Below are 17,977 nucleotides of genomic sequence, written 5' to 3' on the forward strand. Positions count from 1 at the left end.
ATTTGTTAAAAACTTAAATGAGAGACATTAAAACAGATCAAAAACACATTTTGTTGCTGCTTTCACTAGAAGAAAGAGGCACAGATGACATCTAGTTTTGTAAACAATATCAAGCTACTTTGATCCCTGGAACACAGACTGTGATGGAATGAATGGGAGTGAAGTGAAAGTCGTCTTGAGAAAGCAAACATTTAAAAGAGCAGCCTCAGCACTTGGAATAGAGGCTTTAAATGGGCTTTCCAGAAATTATTGGATTTTTATAGAGAGACACATACACATGTGCATCTCCTAGCACACATAAATGCATATGCTAACCCCCTAAGAGATGTTTGATATTGCCATTTTTTAAATTTTCATGAGTTTCCTTCCCACTTTCCCCTTCTGTACATGTTGGAGCTCCAATGTTGGAGACAGCATGAGACCACAGCGCTGTCACAGTGTTTTGTTTCCCTCGCTCGTTCCTCGACACACTTTACATTGCACAGGAATTGAGTGATGGATGATGTGACACTATGCAGACTCAACTGTGAATAACATCGCTAACTATTTCTTTTAAGAGCTTTTCTAATGAGAGTTGTTAAAACTCTGTCTCCATTAACTGAGACATCTACTGCAGTGAACTTCAAAAGCAGAGCATCATTTATTCATCATGGCTTTAAAAGCCTCAACAAAATGTTGTGTACAAATCTAAGGCAACCTCTGCTGGCTATAAAAATGTTTCTCTGGTATTGTGGTTATGGTACTCTGAGCAACATTGCATCCCCCTGAAAAACCTGGGTATGGCCTTTAAACTACTAAAAACCTCGATTCTGTGCATGAAAATAGACTGTACAAAATATTTTATTTAATGGGTGGCTTAGTGAACAAAAACAAGCAGTATGCAGTTTTTTTCTTTATTCCGATGGTGTAAGTAATCCGTGCCATTCTCTTGCCTGTAAATGTGCCTCATATAAAAAGCTGAAGGACATGCTAGGTTAAAGCGCCTACATTCTGCTAGTCATCATGTGGACAGTCAAATCTCAGGACTGCAGGGGTTAGGATCAGGGGGATAAACACTGTTTTCACAACTATCATGTAGTGTGAATAACAACACTAGAGTGGGACATGTGACAGGAATCGTATCACTTCAGCTGCACACTTTCCTCTTTTCCTTTTTCATACTATACCACATAACATGCTATACACCTATACAAATTGCAAACCTAGATTAACAACTCCACTCCTAGTAACTGCAATGTAATTCATTCTCTCTATTCAACGTTATTGTGTGCACATCATCTTCTCTCTCCCACATTTGCAGATATACACTCTGACTGCCTAACCAACAAGCTAGCACTCTCTCCAGAGACTGGGCAACCTCTATTATATCAATTGTTGGGTGATGAGAAAAATGAAAACAAATTTCTGCCTAATTACCTTACGAACAAACAATCCCTCCATCAGTTCATTTATAGGCCTGATGTGATGAATCCATTTCACTGCGTTGCAGCATCTGCATGCATCTATTCCAATTACCTCCCATCTGCTTGTGATGAACTCCCGCATGGGGGCAACCAGCGCAGCCCAAGGGTAAATTAACCGTCTTGTCAGGAACGCTTATCGCAACATCTGTACACATAGGGACCAGCTTTGTATGTATAAGAGACAGCTATGCGCAGGTACATATGCTTCCTGCAAGAGTAAACTCTGTACATGGTGTTGAATTGAAATTTAGACGTGCTAATCTCCTAGTTAAATATGTTTTCAGTGGCTTTCAATTCAAGCATCTGTATACCTAAAAGGTAAATTCCATTAGGAGGGTTTTTGAAAAGTGAGGCTATCAGATCATCTTCGCTTCAGAATACCACATAATAGCACATACTCTTTAACACAGTTTACTGAAGGGAGGCTGTTCTGCACCTAGGAGTTCATAGTTTCCTACCTCCTATCTGGTAATTGTTTTTCAATTGCTATAAATGCCCTAAAATTCATTTGTAAAGTGAAACACCCAGGGGGTTCATTGCCTACAGAGCTGTGACACAGACTAAAAAGCTTTGCTGATCTTGAATTGGATTTTATTCATCATCTCTGACTGATATGTACAGTTGTTCTCTTCTTACATTGTTTGCTGGGCTCCACTGGGATACGGTGTCTGTAGCCATTGTGTTTATTCTTCTCCTGTATGAATTGGGTAAATTAATTGCCAGGCGGCTGAAGAAAGAGTCACGGTTTGTGGTAAACTGTGGCACACACAGCCATGCATACTAACCAAGCACTAAGACAATTACTCTAAATTCACACTAATGTGAAGAATAGTGAAGAACAGCAACAACTCGTTGTATAGATCCCATCACTATTATATTCTAATGTTGTGTAGGGTGTACAAAGAAATGAGATGGGAAGAAAGGTGAAATATTTATTAATATAATCATATGACCTTCAGCGTCACATTTTCCGTGCCCTTATGCATATTAATATACATGCTTTAACATGTATGGATTTCCTGTACACAGCACCTATTTCTAACATCCATCTATTTTGACTCGGAAACAACGTCACTATAGCTCATTTTCACAATGTATGAATGGGTATTTTGGGTTCAGGGCATCAAACAATATGTGCCATCCAGGACAGCACAGGCACCATTATAATTGATAGTCTTTTTATCTCTGTGGGCTTGTAGGCATCTGTTTTAGGCTATCTGTTCCAGAAGATGCATGATGTGTACTGCTTAATGATCTATCTGAATGTCCCTTCACTGGCATCCCTTTGGAGCTGTTGCTTATTGTGCCTGCTAAAAGGAAAAAAATACTGTAGGTACAACAAAGCATTTTAGAGAACATGCCAGGCAACTTCTTTTCCCTTATTGAGATTATATTGTAAAACGGGAGAGTAGAATAATTAGCTTTCCATTTTAGAGACAGAAACAATTCTGAGCCTGCAAGAGTGTTGTAGTACTTGCCAATTTGTCAGCAATTTGCAATTGGCAGTGTTTTGTGAATCAGGACAGTGCTGCCATTTATAATCTGGTTTTTGTGAAATATGGCCCTCAGAAGCGAAAGACCATCGTTTTTCATGAACAAAAATAAACAACAACAACAACGAATGTGCATTACGATAACAAAATACCAAGGAAGTGAGTCAGAAGCTGTTTTGATGCTGTTGTACAGTTCAGTTTTTGATCTACAGTAGATTTTTTTCTCCTTTTATTTTAATAAATGAATGTTAGTACAATCGTATTGACAGGCACATCAGAATAAAGTACTTTTATCCTTGTCTTTCAGAGTATTTACTATGCACTGTAGAAAAATCCCTTTGCACATTCTTCTTTGCTAATAACCTGATCAAAGAGCAGCTAGATTGCTGTTTATCCCACTACTCAAAATTGAGTTGTTCATTATCTTTGTCACACTCCCCAGTGTGCATCATTCATTAATAACTGGCTCTAATAAGTTTTTACCATCACTGTAAATGACATTTAATGTTGTTGCAAATCTGAGACAAATCTGGTGGAAGTTTCAGAGGGAAAAGTGCAGCCCTGAGGAGGGATGACGAAGTTAGAGGGTGGGTGTCTGAGCTAAGTGAGACTTGTCTAATCACAAATGAAGGCAGTAATTAAAACAACTAAGCTGAAATTGAAGCCAGATTGATTTATCTGTGCATACAGCCTTTGTTTTCCTCTCATCTCATTAGTCCATAACAGGATCTATCACAATTCTTTTTAATCAAGACTTTTAAGCATTTATCTCTCTTTCTGAGTGGTCTCCTCAATTTCTTAGCTGAAGAAACAAAAACTCTTACTTTCACTTGACTTGGATGAGTATTGATATACAGATTGGTCTCCATTAAGCCTTTTGAATCATATTTCTGAGCGAGGCAATCAAGATGTTGAAAAATCAATGCTCATGCATTTGAAATGTAAAACTTGATAATATATTATCTTCCCCTGCGGTGCCTTTGCCCCGAGAGGTGAAATCAAAGTTACTATGGGTGTATTTAGAAACTTTCCTATGGAAAGCACTTGCAAATCCATCATGTGCAGTGTATGCTCGACATACACATTTAGCTCAGTAAGGAGAAAGAGAACAAGTAACAAGCGGAATTTATTGCAGAAACCTGAGCATGCAAAATAGAAGCATTTTACTCAGATGAAAAGCAACATCATAGAATGAAACCCCATATGAAGGGGAGGTAGACTAGACTGCAAGGACCCTAGCCACCGGCGGTGAGTTAGCAGATGGCTGAAAAAGACTGTTTAAGATGAAGTGGACAATCCAGATGGGTTGAAGATGCGAAAGAGACAGTTTGACAGTCAGATTAACAGACTGATAGGACTTTTTTTTTTTTTTAAAAGGGCCTGAACCTGTAGGCATTTTATGTGTTTTTTCATCACAAAATGTCAAAGGGATTCACTTTTTGCATGCAATATGTTTAAGCCTCTGTGTGATGAGAAACCTGTAAATGAGAACCTTTTTATCTGTGTTTTACCAAAGCACGAGAATTCATGTGTGGGAACGTTTGTGGATATATGTGTTTTTGTGTTTGTCTTAAAATCTATTCACTGAATTGAATTGAATATGTTATTTTAATGTAGAATTACAAATATCGTCTCTTTTCACTTTCTTGTTCTCTCTCTCTCTCTGTCCATCAGTTCTTGTTTTGCTGATTCTAACCCTGAAACGCCACAGGAAGGGCCAGAGGATGACAGAGGACGAGGAGGACATGAGGGATAACGTCATCAAGTACAATGATGAGGGTGGAGGGGAGCAGGACACTCAGGCATATGACATGAGTGCTCTGAGGAACCTCTATGACTTTCCAGAGGCCAAGAGCTGTGACTCTGGCCCAGACATCCGCTCACTGCCACAGTGGATACAAGCTAAACGAGTGGGTGGCAGTGGCGCAGAGGCAGCTGCTGCGGCAGCAACAGACTTTTCCCTTTTCAAAGGCTACATTCGAAAGAAGGTGGAGCAGGCTGATGCTGACCTGTCAGTGCCACCATATGACTCCTTCCAGACATACGCCTTTGAGGGCACCAGTTCACCGGCGCTTTCGCTAAGTTCCATTCATACACTGTCCACCACCTCAGAACAGGATTTCTCCTATCTCAGCGAATGGGGACCACGCTTCAGGCAACTGGCAGGCTACTACGCACCAGGAAACCCTGAGGAGGAAAGGTCCTAGCACAGCTTCTTCTCAGCAGAGACACTTTTAAACACCCTCTTCTTCCTCCTACTTATCTCTCTCCCCTTCTCACCCTCTGGCAGGCTACTGAGATCAGAGCCAGTCTATGTACTCATTAAAGTCAGAGTACCACCTCTTTATCTCTTTAGCAAAATTCCCAGTCTCAGACTTTGAACTCCTTTGAGAAAACTTTGAGAGGTTTTTTTTTTTTTTTGCTTTCTTTTTTTTACGCTTGTTTGTATTTTCTTGTGTGTGAGAGTTTTAAGATTTAAATTAAAAAGCTCTGGTGATCATATGAAATAAGGAAGAGAATGAGCGATATCTAAAACTGCTATTTAACCGTGTGCAAAGGGAGAGCTTGTTTCTCTCAGGAAAGAAGAACATTTCTTTTAAGTTAAAAGACGGACTGTCAGCATTACATGGGTGGGGTTAAACCATGCCAAGGTAAAGTGTCATGTATTTATTTGATGCCGAAATATTTATGTATTTATTTGTTTTTATGTATTTATTTATTTATTTATACCATGCTCACTATGGTAACTACAAGAGTGAACTCTGCTAAAGTGTTAATGAAAAAGTGAGGGGAAAAGGACATCATGAATCAAACGACACAACATGGAAGAAAGAAGAACTGCATTAGCAGGGGAGTCCACACAATACCAGTGAAGAGATGACATCTGGGTCATATAAAATTACATTCTGGAAAATATTTCTATTTATTTTCTATGACCACTTTTGTAAAATAATAACCAACTTCAAACAGATATCCGAAAAGCAAAGGAAACTAGAACAGAGGCAACACACTGAATAATAGAACTGCCGAAGAAAACAGCTGCCAGTTTAGTCTGAATGGCAAAGACTGATGCACTTTTGCTGTATTTTAGTGATTTATAAAAAAAAGGAGGGGAGTTTATGGTGACAAACTGAGAAAAAAATGTGTGTTAATCATTTCTTATCCTTTCCACAGCCATTTTTAAGGCAATAAGGCACAAACCGCAGCAGTGATTTAAGACAAAACAAAATGACTGTTTTCCTGGAATTGGCTGATGCCCAGCCTTGTCCTACAGGGAGCCAATCTTTATTCCAGATTTGTGTGTGAATGTGTACAATATGTTCGGTTTATTTCATATCCTGAGATGTTTAATTTTCCTTTTGACATTTTATTTCCTTTGGGGTAAGGGAAGAACGGTTATGTCTAATTAAAGAAAGAGTTTTATGGGATAATGTGATTAAGGAAGTGGTCACATCCACCTGGTATCCACAGCCTTTTCAGTGTTGACCTTAACTTGCAAATGTATGGAAAATGAAAAAAAAAAAAGCTAAATAAATATTTGATTTTTTGGTAAAAACTACATCTCCCTTGGTGCAATAAACTAAATTACTCAGTGAATTGCTTTGTAAATGAGATCACGGAGATAAAGTAAATAGAGTATCTCTGTTACTAATTATTGTTTGCCACTTGTTTGCTGAAGATGTCTGCTGAATTATGAATAATTGTGGAGCTAGGTTTTGTTTACACCAGGGGTAGATTCAGAGAATAGTTGTAGATGGAAACAAACAGACCATATGACAGGCCACAGCCAAACAAAGACTCTCCTCTCAGCGTGTATCCCTCCTGGCTGCCTTCTGCCAAACTACAGTAATTGTCGTAGTCACCAGAGGATGCTGAGGTTTATGAAGTTGCTTTTATCTTTCTGACCTGCTGCTAAAATGGCCCTTCAGACAGTGGCTTGGATTCACATTCAAGTCCTTTCATAACTGGGTTTCAAAGAAATGTCAGTTTTTTTTCAGTAGCGCTACTGTATCCACTCATAGTTTGCTAAGAAGTGACATTGAACTATGTTTCAAACATAACTCATCCATCACTGCTCGACAAAAAAAAGGTATAGCTAGACTTTTATTCTACAAAACTAAAGTAACAGCAGCATGACAAAATATATGCTGCCACACTATTTTACAAGTATAGCAGTGATGCCACAATCAGCAGCACAACTTGACTTCACGTTGTTGCAGTTGCAGAATAGTTGCAACTCTTTTTTTTCTGTAGTTATTTCAGTCAAAAAAATAACTACAGAAAAATTCTGTAATTAGCATATGGATGGATAGTCTTTAAAAATTGTGCACCAGTAATTAAGTTATGTTAAAGAAGAAACTCAAATTGATTTCACAATTTAAATCACGTTTTACATCCCTGGCTTCATCAATATGCATTGTACTCTATTATACTGTATTGATCCATACTGCATCAGTGTTTGTATTTATTTGTGCATCTGTGCCAAGGAGTGGTTGGCCATTCATTATTAATCATAGCTTTTAGCCTAACAGCATTTGCTCACTGACAAGCAAATGTCGTACGCTGGATGGATTTATACAAATGTAGGTCAGCATGAGCTCCCTACTCACAATCATAAAGGAAGGGTTGCATGTAAATGTCCTTTAAACAAACTATGTAGACCACAATGTTGTCTAGGTGACCAAAATCTGCAGTCAAAGAGGTCATGTGACTAATGTTGTAAAAGCTGAGGTTGAAGAGTAAGCCCATATTTAGGGGAAATGAGATCCTCCAATTGCAACTGTACATCCATGAAAATGCAAATGAGCCTTTCATTCATCTTCCGTCACCGTCTAGGAAAGTGTCAATATGCAGTGATGACCTGAACATGTGAACATATGAATGCATTTCCATAAATCAGAATATCCCCCCAACTCCAAGGGCAGCATGAGGCCAGTCATTAGTTATGTAGATAGATGGCTGGTGATTGACAGTTCTCCAGGGGGATAGCTGTGTGCAAATTAAATATCCTCTTCTCTTTGTACTTGGCTGGGTAATGACAATTGATTAAACATTGGGGAAATATGAATGTGCGCTGCTGAAAATATCAATCACACATAGCCTAATAGCTGAATAGCATTAGTTTTTTTTTTGAGTGTTTTTTTTTCTCAGGCATTAAAAACAAAGCTTTCACCTTCAGCAGTGTAAAAACAAATTCATTTAGCTAAAATGCAGTGCAAGTACACTGCATAAGCAAACCAGACTACAAATGCAGCACTCTGACAAGGTGAATTAATAAAATGAGATGAGTACAATAGATAGATGGCCACTCACTCTTTACAAAAACTGGACTCGGATAGAAAATTGTATGTCTTTTTCTTCACAAAATGACACCTTTTCCATGGGCAGAGAAGCGTTTCATTCAAAGATTAGATAATGACCATGACTTTTCTCTCACGCTTGTGTGACAGCGCTTTACCTGGGTCTGCAATGAAATCATTCAGTACAAATCTGAATCAAAAACAAGGCTCCCATTTATTTGTATAGCATATTCAAAGCTCAGAATTAAAATTAATTAAAAGCTTTGTCAGATAAAACACACAAGACATCATGAGTATAAAAAATGATACTAAAAAAAAATCTAATTACATCCATTTTCTATTCTACTTCAGGTTCTGAAAGAGAAAAATCATTGACAGCAAACATTTGGGGTGAGGCAGGCTGCAATCTGGACAGGTTTGCCACAGGTCTAAATCATATAGAAAAGGGGCCATGAATAAATCTGCTTCAGCATACCTGTGGGAAGAAACCCAAGCAGGACAGTGGATAACACACAGACTCCACAGTGAAAAGCACATTATTCTCAAATAATTCATTTTCAGTTTGAGGCAACACTGCCACCATCACATAAAAATGTGTACTTTTTTAAAAAACATTAAGATAATATTGATTCTGGCAATGCCTGAGGTCCTTGGGCAGAGTCCACTATCTTATACAAAGGTCCTAATGGGAAAAATCCCAGTTACCCCTTCTTTTGATTTTAAGTCTTAGATAAGTAAACACAGCCCTGCTAGAGGATCAGAGGTTGTGCACTGGCTCATGAAGAAATAAATGTGTGCAGTAGCCAGCGACGAGTCCTGAGGAGGCAGTAAAGCTCAGTAAAGCCTGGAGAGATTATTTGTGCCTTATTCAATGATTCCATGATTTATTTATTAATTAATTTGCATTGTGTTAAAGATCTACAGTGGTCTAATTCAAAATAACTATTACCTAAAAATTTCCAACAAGCAAGATGTAATGCATCCCTCAAAGAATTAGCAGGTTTCTACTGCCTGTTTTTTTTTCCATCCTTTGTTTTTGATTTCTTTGGGCGGTCATGATCCCGCTACCTATAAATCGAGTCATTCGTGTTTTCATCTGTTTCCGCCATTTTATCAAAGCTGCTGGTGTCTCACAGATACACAGAAGGTCTCTTTATGGCAATAGGGAAACAGGTGTCTTGCTCCCATCTCGTCACATTTAAATGAAAGGGGTGTTTCTTTTTACAACATGCAGAGTTACTGTTGTCAAGGGGCATATTTTAACCTAAGCTATGATCTTTTTGTAAAGCAGCTTTCAGTATCTGAAACTAACCAGGTACAGTGCAAAACACAGAACTCCCAAAAGGGACACAAACTGTGATCTCCTGGCTCTGAAAGTTCCAGCTTACTTCCTCTCTACCCCCTCTGACCTTCTAATAAGGGTTTTATTGCTCTTTAAAAGATGTTATCTCTGCCTAATGTCTAATAATATCTTGTGTCTAATATTGGCTGTGCACCATTGCCAAAGGACACCTTGTGCATATAGACCTTGTCCAAGAGCAGCATTATCAACAGAATGACATTGTTTTACGTCCAAGGATGTGAAAGCGTTTTAAAATGTTAGTCAGGTGAATTAGGTCAGCCTGAAGCGCTTGTTAATTTTTTATTTTTTATTTTGGTATAGAAAGGTTTATTTTTCAGATATGCATTCATGTGTAGGTATTTTCTCAGAGAAATGTTTGATATGCAGCAATTATAGTGACAGATGGTAAACATATTAAACACTACCATTCCTTTCTGGCTAAATAAAAGCTATGGTTGAACAAGAGTGAATGACAAGAGCATTAGCAAGACCAAAGCACTGAAACAGAAAAATCAACATTATTTTCCAAATGTTTCAGGACCGTTACATTCAAAAGCACAAATTAATATTTTCAGACCTCCTTCATCCTGTCTGGTGTGGCTTCTTTGCTCTGCATGTGTGTGTAGCTCACTGACTGTAGAAAACATATATTTATACAGTCATTGATGTGGCTCAGCCAGCCCTGGCCTCAGTCAGACACACACTTAGAGCTCTTTAAACATTCGTAACAAACATAGAGTGGAAGTTGTGGAGATGAGTCAATAATGTACCCTTGTCATTGTCCTTCCTGCACATTAATTAATAGTGGGTTAAACACCCACCCACACAACACTGCTCTTCTAAAACATCTTGAAAACAGTAAAATAAGAATAAAATCACTAAATCCAGGGAGAGGTTAATACAGAAAGTTAAACTGAAAAACACTTTACAAGTAATGGTTTTGAAAGACTTATTGTTGTCTGTAGTGTCTATTTTGACTGGAGTCTATTAAGGTTATGCAAACACATGACCACTGTGACATTCATTTGGTCACCATTTTGGATGTCTAAAAATGTAAGGTCAGGTGAATAAAGTGAATAACGACCATCTGTCAACCACCTGTCGCAAGGGAAAAAATAATTATTCTCCAAGTGGTTGTGAGTGGGTACTACCATACAGGCTGAAGATGATTGTTGATGCCCCAATCACCCAGGCCAGCCTATCAGTCAGCAATCCCCTGGAAACCACCAGGTAGGGAAGGAGGTAACAACACTTCTCAACTTCCAGTTTGAAACACATTTTTCCCAGTTTTACTACTGCTTGGCTTGTAGTTAGTAAGTATTTGCAGACAAACATGAAATACTATGGGAACCTGCCAGCAACCAAAGCACTTACTAGCTTTTTGGTGCAGCAACCCAGCAAGAGCCAGCAGCTTCTAGCAACCATTGCCAGCAACCAGTCGATCATTCAAGGCTCCTAAAGACTGTACAAAACTCTGACCATTTAGTGACACCACGTGGTAAGATGTGTCTAAAGTATATTTTACCTAAGCAAAGTCATCTTTTCATTTGTTAGTGTCATTGGATGAAAGCTTATGGGTTAAGTGATGAGACAAACAGATTTCAAAACTGAGGATATGAGTTTACACATTCTTATTCATTTGAATTCAAATACTGTTGTTTTGTTACAACGTGCTAACATCAGACTGATACATACAGTGTATATATTGGCATTGGTGCCCGTGACGGACCGACTACAGCAATAACGCATGGCACAGCTTTAACAGAAACAGCTGTGCTTCATGGCCAGGAAATGAGCTAGTCGGTCACTTACACCAACAAGCATTTTTTTTCAAAGATACTGCAGATTAAGATTGTATTAAAAGCTGCACCTGCCAATTGTCTTTGCAGCAGTGAGTCAGTGTGCAGATCTGATTTACTGGTCAATGACGACTCCTCTGTAAGTCACTGTACATTGGCTGTGTAGCAGACAGCTGATCCGACGTTGCCTGTGTGTTATTAGATTTAAGTATTCCGCCACATGTTATGTCAGTTTAAATAAAGGAGGACATCTCCCTGTGAACTATAGATAAGACTGGCACTATACAGACTTTTTACATACAACGTGTTATGGGATTTATTATTTCAGAGCTTTCAAGCACAAGAAATTAACATTTAAGTGCTAAAAAAAAACTGTATGCTAATGCTCTCAAGTGTATAAAAAACATCTGTCAAAAAAAAAAGCAAAAACAAATGAATAAATAGGTTTTTTTTATAGTCAATAAATTAATACTTAATCCCACACCACATTTCTGGTTCAAAGGTTTTCTGCAAATTTCACTTCTAGATTCTTGTTCTATTTCACGAAGCGGATTTTATCATACAAACTATTAACGATTACCTAAATTGATGAATTCCACTCTATGGAATACAACTCCAAGTTCACTATCATTTAGAAATAATGCATTTCTGAATAGGATCAAGCACATCAGAGCCAATGTAATCTTCTTTGTCTTCTCCCGTCGTCTTCAATTCAGGGTTAATGGCTCTGAGGAATCGCCTCCCATCTCAGTTATATATTAAATCAAGCATGCAGACAAACATTCTGCTTTTTTAAAAACAAAGTCATTGGTTTTGTCCGTTCCTGTGTTCTTCTCGTGATTTGTAGTTTTTGATATCTCTGTGCATGCTTATTTTAAACATGCCACCTTTCAACCAATTTGCAAAGCAGTCTTTAAATAAACACATAAATACAATAACAAAAGTTTTGATTGAATTTCCATAAATGGTACTCTAAAAACTGACTCAAGTTACAAACAAGTGCATTAATAATGTAAGAAAATGCTTCACGTTGTCATATTTATATATCATTCTTGCATATTAAACTGTGAAGTTCAGTGTCCTTGTGGGAATCTTAGCTGTGGGACTTTTTCTGGTGCTGTCGGTAACATCTTCCCCTTTCACATGCAATGATTATTGAAAGTATAGTTTTTCTACTGCTGTGCATTTATATCATCACATGTTTTAAGCTTCAAAAAATAACACAAATTTCAAAAGCAATGAACACTTTTTAAATGTAATTAAATCTAGATAACTGATGAGTTTTTTCAGTTCTATTTCCGTTAAATCCTCAGTCATTAATCTTTATGTCATTTTTGACCAGATAGTGACTGTGTAATTCAAGTGCTTTTTATAACTTCAACTGAGTAATTATGCCAGTAATTGTGATTTCTGTTGTACTGAATTTAACAGCAACAGTTCTACTAAACTTTTTAAACAGTTTTCATTTCACTTCACTCCTACACCAACTCTCCATCAGAATCAAAGCTTAAGATTCTTGTGATTATCATCTAGTAGCTTATTATGTTTTATACTACAAAGCATTTAAAAAATTAAAAAGGTGCTTTAAAAAGAAATTGGTTTTCCTTATAAATTCAACATTTTGCTTGTGTGCAAATTATTGGGATTGTGTGTCACTGTATGGAGTACAGTGTACCAGTGATTTTAAGTAAAATGTGTCAACTGGATGGTATAGTCAGATAATAATATATCTCTCCAATGCAGAAATTTCATGCTCATTCTTTCTTATTTCTGGCAACCCAGACAAACCAACTACCAAGTTTACTCAGGTTAAAGGTGCCTTCAAGACCTACCATAGAACCAAGGCCGCCAGAGCTTACTTTATATTTTTACATGCTGTAGTGCCATTTTTGGGAGCATTTCAAGTTGCTATACATCATTACAACTGTTATAGCCCATATTTTAATAATATGTATGCATTAAGTCCATAGTAACTACATAAATTGCAAAAAAGTGCAATAAACTACAAAAAAATAGAAAATCGTTTTTGTTTTTTTTACATATATTTCTACTTGGAGAAATTTAAGAGGTTTATCCCTCAAAACTAAAAAAAATAGTTTATAACAACAGGAAATTTATTTTGAGTGTCTTCATAGTTTTATTTTTGAGATACACCAATTTTTATACAGGGAGTGCAGAATTATTAGGCAAATGAGTATTTTGTCCACATCATCCTCTTCATGCATGTTGTCTTACTCCAAGCTGTATAGGCTCAAAAGCCTACTACCAATTAAGCATATTAGGTGATGTACATCTCTGTAATGAGAAGGGGTGTGGTCTAATGACATCAACACCCTATATCAGGTGTGCATAATTATTAGGCAACGTCCTTTCCTTTGGCAAAATGGGTCAAAAGAAGGACTTGACAGGCTCAGAAAAGTCAAAAATAGTGAGATATCTTGCAGAGGGATGCAGCAGTCTCAAAATTGCAAAGCTTCTGAAGCGTGATCATCGAACAATCAAGCGTTTCATTCAAAATAGTCAACAGGGTCGCAAGAAGCGTGTGGGAAAACCAAGGCGCAAAATCAGAATCAGAATCAGAATACTTTATTGATCCCTGGGGGAAATTATTTTTTGTTACAGTGCTCCATTTTAAACCAACATTAAGACAAGACAGACAATACGCTAACTAAGAATAGTACAATATATACATATATATACATACATACATACATAAGTCACTTATAAATAAATATTTGGAAAAGAAACATGTGTAGTTGTAGCAGCAAACAGTGTGTTAAGTGGATGCGTTGTACAGGGAGCCACAGGCAGGAATGATTTCCTGTGTCGTTCAGTGGTGCTTTTCGGTAATCTCAGTCTCTCACTGAACGAGCTCCTGTGACTGACCAACATGTCATGGAGTGGGTGGGAGGTGTTATCCAACATTGTCTTTATCTTGGACAGCATCCGCCTCTCCGACACCACCTTGAGGGAGTCCAGCTCCATCCCCACAACATTGCTGGCCTTACGGATCAGTTTATTAAGTCTGTTGGCATCTGCGACCCTCAGCCTGCTCCCCCAGCATGCAACAGCATAGAGGATCGCACTGGCCACCACAGACTCATAGAAAATCCTCAGCATTTTCTGGCAGATGTTGAAGGACCTCAGTCGCCTCAAAAAATAGAGACGACTCTGGCCCTTCCTGTAAAGTGCTGTGGTGTTTTTAGCCCAGTCCAGTTTATTGTCAATGTGTACTCCAAGGTATTTATAGTCCTCCACAATGTCAACACTGACCCCCTGGATTGAAACAGGGGTCAAGTGTTTCCTGGTCTTCCTGAAGTCCACGATCAGTTCCTTGGTCTTTGCCACGTTGAGCTGCAGATGATTCTGCTCACACCACGTGACAAAGGAGTCGACCACAGCCCGGTACTCTGTCTCATCATCCCTGCTGATGCATCCAACCACCGCAGAGTCATCAGAAAACTTCTGAAGATGGCAGGTCTCTGTGCAGTGGCTGAAGTCTGTGGTGTAGAGGGTGAAGAGGAAGGGGGAGAGGACAGTCCCCTGTGGTGCCCCTGTGTTGCTAATCACCTTGTCAGACACACACTGTGGGAGACGTACATATTGTGGTCTTCCTGTCAGGTAATCAACAATCCAGGACACCAGAGAAGCATCCACCTGCATCGCTGCTAACTTATCACCCAGGAGGGTCGGCCTGATGGTGTTGAAAGCACTGGAAAAGTCAAAAAACATGACCCTCACAGTGCTCGCCGGCTGGTCCAGATGGGTGTAGACACGATTGAGCAGGTAGATGATGGCGTCCTCTGTTCCGAGACGAGGCTGATAAGCGAACTGAAGGGGATCCAGATGTGGTCTTACTATGGGTCGCAGCTGGTCCAGGATGAGCCTTTCCAGGGTCTTCATGATGTGGGAGGTCAGTGCCACGGGCCTGTAATCCTGGGGGCCACTGGGACGAGGCGTCTTTGGTACAGGGACGAGGCATGATGTCTTCCACATCACCGGGACCCTCTGCAGACTCAGACTCAGCATAAACAGTTTATGAAAGACTCCACACAGCTGGGGGGCACAGGCCTTGAGGACAAGGGGACTCACTCCGTCTGGTCCAGCAGACTTGCCTGAGTGAAGTCTCCTCATTTGCATCTCAACCTGGTATTGAGTGAAGGTGATGGGTGGGGGAGGGGTGTCAGGAATCTCACAGGAGGCAACATGTGAAGAGAGAGGCTGGCACAGTGGTGTGGCTCTGGATTCCAGGCTGACTGCAGGTGAGGTTGTGGGGGTGGGAGCAGACACTGTGGTGTCGAATCTATTGAAAAACAGATTCAACTCGTCGGCTCTATTCTCACCTCCCTCAGCTCCCCTGCTGTTGGTTGGCCTGAATCCAGTGATGGTCTTCATGCCCCTCCACACCTCTCTCATGCTGTTCTGCTGGAGTTTCCACTCCAGCTTCCTCCTGTAATTGTCCTTAGCCTCTCTGATCTTGTCCTTTAGTAACACCTGGACCTTCCTCACCTCCTCTTTGTTGCCCCCTCTGAAAGCCCTCTTCTTGTTGTTGAGGAGGGCTTTGATGTCCTTAGTCACCCACGGCTTGTTATTTGGGTAACAATGAACAGTCTGAGCTGGAACAATGGAGTCGGTGCAGAAAGTTATGTAGTCTGTGATACACTCAGTAAGCCCATTGATGTCCTCGGCGTGAGGCTCACAGAGTGTTTCCCAGTCGGTCACCTCGAAACAGCCCTGTAGTTCCGCTATTGCCTCCTCTGACCACCTCCTAACAGTCCTGGTGGTCACAGGTTCCCTCCTCACAATTGGCACATAGCGGGGGGTGAGGTGAATCAGGTTATGATCTGACCTACCAAGTGGGGGGAGGGAGGAGGAGCTGTATGCATCCTTGACGTTAGCATACAGTAAGTCTAAAGTTTTCTCTCCCCTGGTGGGACAGTCCACATATTGTTTGAATGTTGGTAGTGTATTGTCCAGTGATACATGGTTGAAGTCACCCGAGATCACAATAAAGGCACTCGGGTGCTGAGTCTGTAGCCGAGCTATGGCAGAGTGGATAGTGTCACATGCAGCTGTGGGGTTAGCAGAGGGGGGAACATAAACAGCCACCAAGATGACGTGAGAGAATTCCCTGGGTAAATAATACGGCCTGAGTCCAACAGCACACAGTTCAGTGTCCGGGCAACAAATCCTTTCTTTGATTGTTATGTTGGCAGGGTTACACCACCGGTTGTTAACTAAAACAGCAAGCCCACCTCCTTTACGCTTACCGCTAGCGATGCTGTCCCTGTCCGCCCGAACAGTGTGGAAGCCTTCCACGGAAGCATTCTCATCGGGAATGACCTGGTGCAGCCATGATTCGGTGAAACACATCAGGCTACACTCTCGGTATTCCCTCTGACTCCGTACCAGTGCTGAGAGCTCGTCGATTTTACTTGCCAACGATCGCACATTTCCCATCACGATAGACGGCAGACACGGTTTAAACCTCCTCCTCGCTTCGAGCCTCCGCTGTCTCACCGTCACCTTTTTTCTTCTCTTCTGTCCTTGACCTCTGCATCCCCGATGTGTTTTCCTCCAAATTTCAGCTGGTACATCTGCGGGCACTTCTGCGGGCCTGGCCAGCGAGCCGGCCGGCATCAGGGCGATCAGCTGATCTCTGGAGTAAACAGTCCGTGCGTGTAGGAGATGTGCCGCGGTCCCGTTCCATGATAAAAGTAACAGTTCCACGGCCACCAGAAGAACAAAAACTCTCTCAATCCACATGATTGAGTAAGAGATAGAAAACGGAGGAAAATACAAGTCAGAAAAAAAAAAAGAATACGTAAGAAAAAAGAGCTAAACTAAGAGAAAAGCAGGAGCGACTGTAACAGGCTGCACGCTGGTTGGCGCATGCGCACTTAGTAAACAACTGCCCATGAACTGAGAAAAGTCAAGCGTGCAGCTGCCAAGATGCCACTTGCCACCAGTTTGGCCATATTTCAGAGCTGCAACATCACTGGAGTGCCCAAAAGCACAAGGTGTGCAATACTCAGAGACATGGCCAAGGTAAGAAAGGCTGAAAGACGACCACCACTGAACAAGACACACAAGCTGAAACGTCAAGACTGGGCCAAGAAATATCTCAAGATTGATTTTTCTAAGGTTTCATGGACTGATGAAATGAGAGTGAGTCTTGATGGGCCAGATGGATGGGCCCGTGGCTGGATTGGTAAAGGGCAGAGAGCTCCAGTCCAACTCAGACGCCAGCAAGGTGGAGTACTGGTTTGGGCTGGTATCATCAAACATGAGCTTGTGGGGCCTTTTCGGGTTGAGGATGGAGTCAAGCTCAACTCCCAGTCCTACTGCCAGTTTCTGGAAGACACCTTCTTCAAGCAGTGGTACAGGAAGAAGTCTGCATCCTTCAAGAAAAACATGATTTTCATGCAGGACAATGCTCCATCACACGCGTCCAAGTACTCCACAGCGTGGCTGGCAAGAAAGGGTATAAAAGAAGAAAAACTAATGACATGGCCTCCTTGTTCACCTGATCTGAACCCCATTGAGAACCTGTGGTCCATCATCAAATGTGAGATTTACA

At 40.4% G+C, this 17,977-nt stretch overlaps 2 protein-coding genes across 7 annotated transcripts in view; both read left to right on the forward strand.

Moving 5' to 3' along the window:
- The window catches only part of cdh22 (cadherin 22), a 193,406-nt gene extending 186,624 nt beyond the window's left edge, over positions 1-6,782 (forward strand). For 5 of the 6 annotated variants that reach the window (XM_082533757.1, XM_082533756.1, XM_082533755.1 and 2 more), the window contains one exon: positions 4,631-6,781. In XM_082533757.1, coding sequence (XP_082389883.1) covers positions 4,631-5,163 — 533 coding nt within the window. In that variant the 3' untranslated portion in view covers positions 5,164-6,781. Of the gene's footprint in view, positions 1-4,630 lie in introns of all 6 variants that reach the window. The other variant, XM_082533760.1, reaches the window with a different exon arrangement.
- LOC309706849 (uncharacterized protein) overlaps positions 1-17,977 on the forward strand; it is a 464,381-nt gene that overhangs the window by 246,398 nt on the left and 200,006 nt on the right. The gene's annotated exons all lie outside the window — the stretch shown is intronic.

The sequence above is a fragment of the Aulonocara stuartgranti genome, assembly GCF_965226115.1.
Source record: "Aulonocara stuartgranti genome assembly, chromosome: 5".
Lineage (NCBI taxonomy): Eukaryota > Metazoa > Chordata > Actinopteri > Cichliformes > Cichlidae > Aulonocara > Aulonocara stuartgranti.